The 11,569-nt window shown below is 34.9% G+C and overlaps 1 protein-coding gene across 1 annotated transcript in view; it reads left to right on the top strand.

Moving 5' to 3' along the window:
* Positions 1 to 975: 975 nt before the first annotated feature.
* ALKBH8 (alkB homolog 8, tRNA methyltransferase) overlaps positions 976 to 11,569 on the top strand; it is a 61,316-nt gene continuing 50,722 nt past the window's right edge. Inside the window, exons 1-5 of the mRNA XM_024732949.1 lie at positions 976 to 1,106; positions 5,048 to 5,285; positions 7,979 to 8,110; positions 9,137 to 9,232; positions 11,258 to 11,362. Coding sequence (XP_024588717.1) covers positions 978 to 1,106; positions 5,048 to 5,285; positions 7,979 to 8,110; positions 9,137 to 9,232; positions 11,258 to 11,362 — 700 coding nt within the window. The 5' untranslated portion in view covers positions 976 to 977. The remainder of the gene's footprint in view (positions 1,107 to 5,047; positions 5,286 to 7,978; positions 8,111 to 9,136; positions 9,233 to 11,257; positions 11,363 to 11,569) is intronic.

The following is an 11,569-nucleotide window of genomic DNA, read 5'->3' as shown; positions in this document are numbered from 1 at the left end:
ATTCACTCATTATCATTTGTTTATCCCTTCAACAAATTTTTGTTGAGCACCTACTGTGTGCTGGCATTCCTTGGAGTTTACATCCTGATGGAGGAATTAAGCCAGAAAATTAATCATCACAAATTGTGTTAAGTTCTGTGAACAAAATAAAATAGACGTCTATAATAAAGCATAATGTAGGGTGCTGATTTGGATAGTACAAAGACCTTTTTTGGAATAACACTCAGTAACTACTTGCTGATTGACATATTTCAAAAAAAATGAAAACACAATTCTATGGCGTTCTTATACCTGTTATTTTAAAAATTATAGATACAAAAATATATAACATATAGCTTAAAAATAATAAAACAAACACCTAAACCACCACCTAGCTTAAATATTTTTGATGCCTCTATGTGTCCCTTTCATATCACAGTTCTCTCCTCCCCCTATGAAATAACTTCTCTCCTGAACTTTGTGTTTATCATTTCCTTGCTTTTCTTTGCATTATGCTACATATGTATTTCTAAACAACATATGGCTTACTTTTGGATTTTGAACTTTATATAATGGAATCATACTGTATATTCTTCTGTAAATTTTGTCTGTTTGTTTCTTCTTTTTTTCCTTTCCTAATATTATGTTGTGAGATTTGTTTGTGGCACATTTTACCTTGGACTTCATAAGTAAAGGGAACGCATGTGGGAAAATAGCTCACTTAATAGCACTAAAGCATTGACATGTTTTGTAGAACCTACCAGAGATGCTATTAGATGTTCTTGCTTCTTTGTTACCTTCTTAAATATTCCTTTATTGTCCATGCATCTGTTTGTTCTCACTTCTCTTGGTTGGTGACAAGTATGGTAACCATTTAAAAATTATCACATAGAAATATTTATAAACTATAAAATACATGAATAGTATTATTATAACTGTTTCTTGGGACTCTTTAAGGTTGACATTTTATACTTTTTTTTTTTTTTTTAAGTATTGCCATGGACAGCAACCACCAAAGTAATTACAAACTCAGTAAAACTGAGAAGAAGTTCTTAAGGAAACAGATTAAAGCCAGGCATACTTTGCTGAGACATGAAGGCATTGAGACAGTATCCTGTGCTACTCAGGTGACCTAAAACTATTATTATCATTTGAATGTAAATGTATTGCCATGTTAGTGTGTTCTAAGTAATATTTCTTAATAATTGCTCAGAGAAGAAGGCTATAATTGTTCCATCATGTGTTACGATCTGTGTTAAATATACATATGATAAGACCTGCTAACTTTCTATTTGGGGACATAGCCTAGTATAGTTTGAATTTCCACTGAGGAATTTGTAATTCTGTATTAATAACAATAACACTATACAACTGTTTACAGTTTACAAAGCATACTTATATTCATTATTATATTTAATTCCCTAGAAATCCTTATGAGGTAGATGAGAAAACTAAGGTTCTGAAAGGTTGTGATATGTCCATTGATATAAGGTGCTGAATAGAAACCTAAAGCTAGATTTTTTGTACCCTAATGCAGTCTTCTTTCTTCTATTCCTAACTTCATCTCTATTACAAAGTATTTGATTATATGCTGTGAAACATTTCTTATTTATGAGACCTTATTTACAAAGCCTTTTTATTTTCTGATGGGCAATGATTAAATGATATATATGTATGTATGTATAGATACCCCCCACCCCCCTTCCACACACACACACACACACACACACACACACACACACACACATATACACACAAACTCTTCCTGGGCTATGAATGAGAAGAACTTATTTTAACTCTTAGCTTCTCCACGTATTTGTACATGAGCAGTACCCTTTGACCTCAGCTTTCTTCATTTGTAAGGACATAGTATTACATGCTTTTTATTCCATTGGATTGTTACATTCTAAAGAGAACACGTATATGATAGTACTTCTTAGTCATTAAAATACCACATGAATGTAAAGTATTCTTATCATATTCTTTCTGGTTCTAAAGATATAGGATAACAGTAGTAAGGCAGCTTAGCTGGCATCTAACTGAGGACCAAAGACATACAATTTAGGAGGTGAAGCTGGGATTAAGATTTAGACCTCTTGATTCTCAGACCAGTACTCTTCTCTAATGCTTTTTCTGTCTTCTGTACTGCATCATAGTTTAGGAATGAGTGCTCTATTTAGGGAGATTTAATATTAGCAGGTAAAAGGCCCAGACTTATATTTTCTTAAATATTAATAACTTCAGGCCCTCTCACCCGTGGCATCCACGCACAGCGTGCCTCACGCCCAGGTTCCTGCACTGTTCCCTCGCAGCCATGAGACGCCAGGTGCTCCTTCTGCTCCTGCCACCCGTGCTGGCCACACTGGGGGCTCGGGGGCTCCATGACCGATGAAATACAGTGTAACGTGATGAGGCAAGCTGCCTGTGGTGGGAGATGCATTCCTGTGGCCTGGCTGTGCAATAGAGGGCAGAAGTGCCTGGATGGGGCGGACGAGCAGTGTGCTTTGCAGGTGCGAAATCTTCATCAAGCGCTAATCACTGAAGAAACAGTTGTAAGGTATCATCCAAAAAAACCAGCATCATGGAGGATTTTTCCTTTCCTGAAGTACACCTTCAATAAAAGCACATAAACATGAAAAAAAAAACAAACCCAATAACTTCAGAGAATTTAAACCAAATCCCTCAAAAAAGGATGGAGTAGATAATAGATTAGAATTAATGTCTGCACGCACTTCCTGCCAAGACCCACTGAGGCTGTGAGGCATTCAGAAGATTTATGATATACCCTATTTTCATCAATTCTCAAGCATAACTGGCTTTTTTTCCCTTACAGGGGTTGTGAAGACAAGTGGTAAGAAAAGAAATGGGTTAAGTTTCTTTGCTGCCTCTGAAACTTTCTGGTTGAGGTTGACTTTTTTCTTCAGATCTCTAGAAGCTTTAATCTCACCTTCATGGCTTCCAAAGTGTCATTTTATTTGGACTTGATTACTTTTTTCTCCTCAATATTTTTAAAGGAAGAAAAACAATTGTAGATGGACTTCCAATTATATATTATCAATCGAGGGGAGAACAAATGCTTTTTTCACTGTATAAGTACAGGTGCCTTTGTACAACTTTATAGTGATTGTTAGATTTTTTTAGAGCCATTATCCTCAGATTATCAGGACTGAAGATAACTTAAAGTCTGAATTCTCTTCTTCATATTACTGGAAAAATTGCTTGGCTGAACAACTATTTATTAAATTAAGCATTTCATTATATTCTATAACTCACATGTAATAATAAATAAGTTCCTCCCTTCCCTCTACCATTGCACTCATTTTTGTGTGGTTTGCCTTTAGCATTGCCCACAAATCACTTGGATAGCGTTTTTGAGGACCTTTAGTATTCCTCAAGTCACCTCTCACTGTTTTCCCCAATTCCTAGATGGGACAGTGGACCCTTGACATTTACAAAACCTTTGCAGTTCCTTAGATTTGGGAATATTGGAAATGTTTTTGTAATTATGGCTACATATGACCAAGCTATTTCTGGTACTTTAATTTATAACTTCACTGAATGAGGTCCAGGACAAGCCATCTGAGACTAAATTTTATACCATATTTTATAGTATTGTATTAATGTGTTTATTAGTGTGTGTGTGTATATTTACATACATATAAAGTATTGGCTGCCCCATGAAAGAACAGAGCTTTACTTATTATCCAATTTTTTTTTTTTGCGGTACGCGGGCCTCTCACTGCTGCGGCCTCTCCCGTTGCGGAGCAACAGGCTCCGGAACCGCAGGCCCAGCGGCCATGGCTCACGGGCGCAGCCGCTCCGCGGCATGTGGGATCCTCTCGGACCGGGGCACGAACCCGCGTCCCCTGCATCGGCAGGCGGACTCTCAACCACTGTGCCACCAAGGAAGCCCTATTATCCAATTTTATAATAATTGTTTTATATTCTTTTAAAACAGTGTTCTAGATATTCCCATTTTATGCATATGAAGCTAAAACATTATGTTCTACACTCATAAATCAGGTGTTGGCAGACTACTGTCTTCAGGTCAAATCTGGCTTGTGAGATAAGAATGAGTTTTCCATTTTTAAGGGTTGTTTAAGAATAAAACAAGACTATGTGGCAGAGGCTTATATGACCTGTGAAGCTTAAAATATTTACTATCTGGCCCTTTTCAGAAAAGTTTTGCCAATACCTGGTATAAATGATGAAACTGATGAGTGTAGGCCATCAGTTGTTTACTTTTGTTATGCTACAGAGTTTAAAGATCTTAATGCTGTGTAGAATGTTTTTTAAGTACAAAGACTATAATGGCACTAGGCCATAAGCATCAGAATAAAAATAGAAAACCTCCCCTACCTAATTCCTTGAGTAAAGTTGAACAGGATTGCAAATGACAGGAAGTAAGCATGATATTTACAAAGGAAAAAAATTTAATTGCAAAATGACTGAATAACCCACAAACAGAGGAAATTTTTCCTGTTTTATGTTCAATAGAACTTGTAATTGTTTTTTTCTTCCAGCCAGTACCTTTACCTTTAGTTTTTAGTAAACATTGTATAATGGTTATATCAAAAAGTATGGATTCTGGAAACTGACAGAAGTAAATTTGAAACCCAGCTCCAACTAATCACCACCTTAACCTCATTTTTCTGATTTTTAGTTTCTTTCTGTATGAAGTGGGGCTTATATTACCCACTTTGTAGGATTGTTGTGAAGATTATGTTAATGAAGATTGAGTAGGTAAAAACATATAGCACAGTGTCTAGCAAAAAAGCAAGTATTGGGCTTCCCTGTGAGAGGCCCGCGTACCAAAAAAAAAAAAAAAAAAAAGGCAAGTATTATGTAAATCCTTGTTTCTTCTCTCTGCCTCCTCTTTCTGTTTCATTATGTTAAATTTATGAGCAGTGAAAGTTATCTTTTAATTTGCATGTATATGGTCATTAAGAAATGAATATTTTACTGAAAAGGCTATTAAAAATCAGTATTATTTACAATATCTTATTTTTAAATTTCATTTAAAAATAACAGATTGATATCAATTGCTCATGTTACTTTCTTTTTTTAGAGCCTGATTGTTGCCAATGGTGGTTTGGGTAACCGAGTGAGTAGGAACCAACTGCTCCCGGTGTTAGAGAAGTGTGGATTGGTGGATGCTCTCTTAATGCCACCTAATAAGCCCTACTCATTTGTAAGATACAAAACTGTAGAAGAATCCAAGAAAGCCTATGATACTCTCAATGGAAAAGAAATAGTGGATGACTTAGGACAAAAGATTATTCTGTACTTGAATTTTGTGGAAAAAGGTATATCATACAGGTATCTTTTTAAAAATGGTTTTTGCTTTTGTGTGTTTTCTTTTCTTACCTCAGTTGGAAGTTTCAGTTATTGTGAAACAGAATTGAATGTCAGTTAAGCAACCCCTTTTTGTTTAACAAACATTCTTTAAGTGCCTAGTTTGTACAGGCATGGGACTAGTAGTTGAAGAGAGGTGATTTAGACATAGCTTACCAATCTAACAATACATTTATTATGTATGCATGTTATTTTGGAGCCCTGCTATCTAATTGTGTCTTTCAAAATTTATTGTTGAGGATTTAGATCACCAATTTATTTTACAGTGTCTACCCAGAAGCTTTCAATTAATCACTTAGGAATTAATAGTGATCCAAATGATTATGTGCCAAGGTTCATGATTATGGAGGAGCAACTTTAGCTACCAAAGATCCCCAAAGCTTTAGAGTGGCGGTGTCCAGTAGAACATTCTGTGATGATGGAAATATGTTCATATTTTATATCTGTACTGTCCAACACGATTGTTTGGTTTTTAAATTTAATTTTATTTAAATTAATTAACTAATTTAAATAAAAGCTTTGTAGACTGATTTACAGAATTGCTGCAGGGATTATTACATCTTTTCACCACTGAGCCATGGAAATGAGATACATTGAGATGAACTTAGACTTCTAATCTCCTCCTATTATATTCATTTGCCACCTATTTAAGCAATTAAAGAGTTTTGTTTAGATATGCTGAGAGTGGGTAGGAGAGTAGAATATGATCAAATTTATGTTTTATAAAATAAGGTTCAAAGGAAACTTTAACTCCTTTAAAGATATATTTTAGAAGTTATAATTCTCAGTGTCTATAGGTACTTAATTTTTAAAATTTCTTTTAAAATTTCTTTATTTTAATTTATTTATTTTTGGCTGCAATTGGGTCTTCGTTGCTGCACGCCGGCTTTCTCTCGTTGTAGTGAGTGGGAGCTACTCTTCGTTGCGGTGCACGGGCTTCTCACTGTGGTGGCTTCTCTTGTCGTGGAGCATGGGCTCTAGGCGCGCCGGCTTCAGTAGTTGTGGCACATGGGCTTAGTAGTTGTGGCTCGCGGGCTCTAGAGCGCAGGCTCAGTAGTTGTGGTGCATGGGCTTAGTTGCTCCACTGCATGTGGGATCTTCCCGGACCAGGGATTGAACCCATGGCCCCTGTATTAGCAGGCGGATTCTTAACCACTGCGCTACTGGGGAAATCCAATATGTACTTAATTTTAAATCTGACTTAAGCTTTCAGATTTTGAAAACTAGATTATTTCGTATTTTGTGTTTGTGATCAGTTTTTGAAAATTGTATGCTTTAGGAATAAGTTTTTTTTTAATTGGGGTACAGTTGTTTTATAATGTTGTAGGAATAAGTCTTAATCAAAAAATATTGTCCTTGGGTTTTCCCCCATTCAGCATGTTGAACACTGTAAGAAATTGCATGAAATGAGTTTTGGAGTGTTTTTTATTTGAAATCCTGTATTAGGTCCAGATGTACTTTTTTAATGTATTTTTTATTGAAGTATAGTTGATTTACAAGGTTGTGTTAGTGTCTGGTGTACAGCAAAGTGATTCGGTTTTATATGTGTGTGTGTGTGTGTGTGTGTGTGTGTGTGTGTGTAAAAGAATATGAGAAAGAATATATATGTATATATATATTCTTTCTCATATTCTTTTCCATAATAGTTTACTACAGGATATTGAATATAGTTCCCTGTGCTATACAGTAGGATCTTGTTGTTTATCCATTCTATATATAATAGTTTGCATCTGCTAATCCCAAACTCCCAAAACCATCCCACTCCCACTGCCCGCCCCCCTTGGCAACCAACCACAAGTGCATTCTCTATGTCTGTGAGTCTGTTTCATTTGTGTCATATTTTGGATTCCACATATAAGTGATATCATATGGTATTTGTCTTTCTCTTTCTCACTTACTTCCCTTAGTATTATAATCTCTAGGTGCTTCCATGTTGCTGCAAATGGCATTATTTCATTCTTTTTTATGGCTGAGTAGTATTCCATTGTGTGTGTGTGTGTGTGTGTGTGTGTGTGTGCGTGTGTATGTTTGTATTTACCACATCTTCTTTATCCATTCATCTGTCAATGGACATTTATGTTGCTTCCATGTCTTGGCTATTGTAAATAGTGCTGCTGTGAACATTGGGGTGCATGTATCTTTTTGAATTATAGTTTTGTCCTGATGTATGTACAGGAGTGAGATTGCTGAGTCATATGACAACTCTATATTTAGTTTTTTTAAGAAACCACCATACTGTTGTTTTACACTCTTCTATTACTTGACCATAGGAGCAAAAATGAGTATTTAAATTTTTGTATTCAATATTTAGAATCTGGTTTGTTTATGGAGGTGCATACTGTAGATATTATGAGAAACCTTTTTTCTTAGTGAGATTTAAAAAGTGGCTTAATTGTGTTCAAACAAAATATTTAAGTAAATACTGTTCTATTTGCTACTGGTAATTGCAGTGGATAAAATGTACCATAATTTTTATCTTGGCCTTTATTTTTTGTTTTTAATATGTTGTGTGCCTTTCAGCATTCTTATTTCTAAAAATGAGGTTTGGGGTTTTATGAACTGATAAATGGCTATTGGACAGAATTATTTGTCTATGAGAACTTTTAAGTTTTGTATTTTGACTATTTTAATTTCATTTCCCCAGCACAGTGGAAAGAGTTGGGGCTTCAAGCCTTGCCTCCAGGCCTCATGGTAATAGAAGACATTATTTCTTCTGAGGATGAGAAAAGGCTTTTGGAAAGTGTTAACTGGACAGAAGATACAGACAATCAAAATTGTAAGTAAAACTTTAAATCTGGTATTTAAAAGTTTCTGCAAAATGCCTTATCCTCCTTTGGTTTATTAAAACTATTTCCTCAAAATTACTGAAAGTACCCTGGATACACTGTTAGGTAAGTCATACCAACAATTCTTAAGAGCATTAATAATAAATAGCATTTATATAGGTATCAATTTAAAACTCCAAACTGATTAATATTTATTAGTCAACATTTGTGCAACTAACATTTATAAGCCGTTTTATATACAGTTGGTTGTCTGTTCCGTATCCATGAATTCCGTCAACCATGGATTGAAAATATTTGGAAAAAAAAGAGAAATTCCAAATAAATAAAAAGAAAAAAGAAAAATTCCAGAAAGTTCCAAAAGCAAAACTTGAACTTGTCGCATGTTGGCAACTATTTACATAGCATTTACATTGTTATTTACAACTATTTTACATAGCATTTACATTGTACTAGGTATTGTAAGTAATCTAGAGATTATTTAAAGCATGCTGGAGGATGTGAAAGCTGTATGAAGGTTACATGCAAATACTGCACTATTTTATGTAAGAGACTTTATTGTCCTTGGATTTTGGTATTTGAGGGAACCAATCCCCCAAGGATACCCAGGGACAACCCTATATTGTCTTATTTGGTTCTCTCCACCCTAAGACAAATTTCCTATGAGGAATCAGCAGTTCAGTAACATATCATTAGAATGTAGTAAGAACCTCCTGGAGAAATTTACAAATTAGTTACTTTGACTCTTTTCCAGATCATTAGCAATCTTATGAGAGGCAGTGGACATGTTTAGCTCTTTCAGATTGACTGGGTGAAACCCTTAAAAGTTTGTTTCAATTTTAGACTTAAAAGAATAGCAGCTATGAGGTAGAATGTTTCATTTTACTAAAGACAATAATTTAGCAGTTAACAAAAGTTACCATTACTAAATCAATCCTTATTCATAAAGTTGACTTTGAAATACATGAGGAATCAAATTCTTTTTCTCCTAAATAGTTTACTTTCTTCTCTTCATGCAGTTCAAAAATCCTTAAAACACAGAAGAGTAAAGCATTTTGGCTATGAATTCCACTATGAGAACAACCATGTAGATAAAGATAAGCCATTACCTGGGGGTAAGTAATTGTTGTGTTTTTTTTATACATTAAAAAATTTTTTTTTAATTTATTTATTTAATTAATTTATTTTTGGCTGCATTGGGTCTTCATTGCTGCATGCAGGCTTTCTCTAGTTGTGGCGAGTTAGGGCTACGCTACTCTTCGTTGCAGTGCACGGGCTTCTCATTGCGGTGGCTTCTCTTGTTGCGGAGCATGGGCTGTAGGTGCATAGGCTTCACTAGTTGTGGCACGTGGGCTAAGTAGTGTGGCTTGTGGGCTGTAGAGCACAGGCTCAGTAGTTGTGGCACACAGGCTTAGTTGCTCCGTGGCATGAGGGATCTTCCTGGACCAGGGGTCGAACCCGTGTCCCCTGCATTGGCAGGCGGATTCTTAACCACTGCACCACCAGGGAAACCCAGTAACTGTTAATAAATAATAAGGGCTGGTAAAAAATTAATATATTAATAATATTAGGATATCATGGTTGAGATTATTTTTCATTTGTCATTTGTAGGTAAACTTATGAAGCAGTTGATTAAATTTAAACCATTTTAATTAACTAAATAGTGTAGTTTTGTGTTAAAAATGTTATACATATAAATAAAGCTAAACTTAATTTCTCTTGAACACTATCCATACTCCCATACTCCTCTTCAGAAGTAGTACCATTAACAGTTTAGTGTATACTGTTTCAATCCTTATAAATGAGTTTACATCCAAATAACCTGTAAACGTATATAGGTGTTAACACGTAGTATTACATTGTATGTTATAAATTGTATATATTACCACATTATCACAGTATGTCTTAGAGATCTTATATAGGTTTTCATTTTATTGAATGTTCAATAATAGCTTATTCAGTTAATTTCCTTTTGCTAGACATTTAGGTTATTTCTAGTTTTTAGCTGTTACAAGTTGTGCTGCAATGAATATCTTTGTATACACCTCTTTATGCATTAAAGCAAGAGTTGCTCAAGGGAAACTACTAAATTAGAATTGTGTCAGAGTTATGTTCGTTTAAAAATGTCAATAGACACTGACGAATTGCACCCTAAAAAAGCTATACCAACATACTCTCACGAAGTGTGTACCTCCTTCCCCCTACCCCTAGCAGCATGTGATATTGTAAAACTTTTAACTTTATAATCACCTGATTACTAGTGAGGTTGGCCGTTTTTATTTCCTTTTCTGTGAATTCTTTTTCATCTTCTTTACCAGTTTTTTCTAATGGGTGGTCAAATATATTAATAAGAATTTGCTACATAATCAGGATATTAATCCTTTGGTAGAATTCTTTGTTGGAGTTAAATTTATCTGTATTTTTATGACTTTAATCTTATTTAAATATTTCCTTTGCCTCATGAAATAACATTTATGACTCCAATAAAAGTAAGTTAGTTCCACTTTGAAAAGCATGTTTTTTAAAGAGAAATAATTTAAAATAATTAAATTTAAAGTAAATTAATAATTTAAAATAACAAAAAAGAAAGTGGTCAGGCTAATTTCCAGTATATAATATCATAAATGTTACAATCTTATTTCTGTTTTACAAAATACCAAAATTGTTCTCTGCAAAATTGTTCTTTTGTACATTTTATTTCATAAAATCAATAAAATAACTTTAAAAGATTCTTAAAATTTTGTTTTAATTTTACTTTGCTTGTGAGTTTACTGTTATGTTTGGATCTGACCACTAAACTAAAAGCTGTGTGATTTTTGTTTTGTTTTGCTTTGTTTTGTCTTTGCGGTATGCGGGCCTCTCACTGTTGTGGCCTCTCCTGTTGCGGAGCACAGGCTCTGGACGCGCAGGCTCAGCAGCCATGGCTCACGGGCCTAGCCGCTCCATGGCATGTGGGATCTTCCTGGACTGGGGCACAAACCCGTGTCCCCTGCATCGGCAGGCAGACTCTCAACCACTGCGCCACCTGGGAAGCCCCAAAGCTGTGTGATTTTTATCATAGTGACTATTTTTTCATTCTTGGGTAAAACATGCAAAGTAAATATTTTAATATGTTTCACCTTTATGATTACTGGTTTCAGGTCTTCCGGACATTTGTGATAGCATTTTGGAGAAATGGTTGAAGGAAGGTTTCATTAAACATAAACATGATCAACTGACTGTTAACCAGTATGAACCTGGGCATGGTGAATATTTCTTCTTCTAAAATTCCAGTCATATATTTCATAACTAAGTGGGTTATATAACTCTCTAAGATCAAAGATAGTATTTTTTAGCTCAAACTGACTCTTAATTTGCTTATGTTTGTTACCTGTGTTGATTTCAATCCATTTGCAGTTCTACACTCAGTCTCTTGAGGAATTTGCATCTCTAAGTGTAAACAGACACAGTTG

Source organism: Neophocaena asiaeorientalis, unplaced genomic scaffold, assembly GCF_003031525.2.
Source record: "Neophocaena asiaeorientalis asiaeorientalis breed wild unplaced genomic scaffold, Neophocaena_asiaeorientalis_V1.1 scaffold947, whole genome shotgun sequence".
NCBI lineage: Eukaryota > Metazoa > Chordata > Mammalia > Artiodactyla > Phocoenidae > Neophocaena > Neophocaena asiaeorientalis.
Note: the sequence above shows the minus strand (reverse complement) of the source record. Positions and strands in the feature narration are given on the sequence as shown.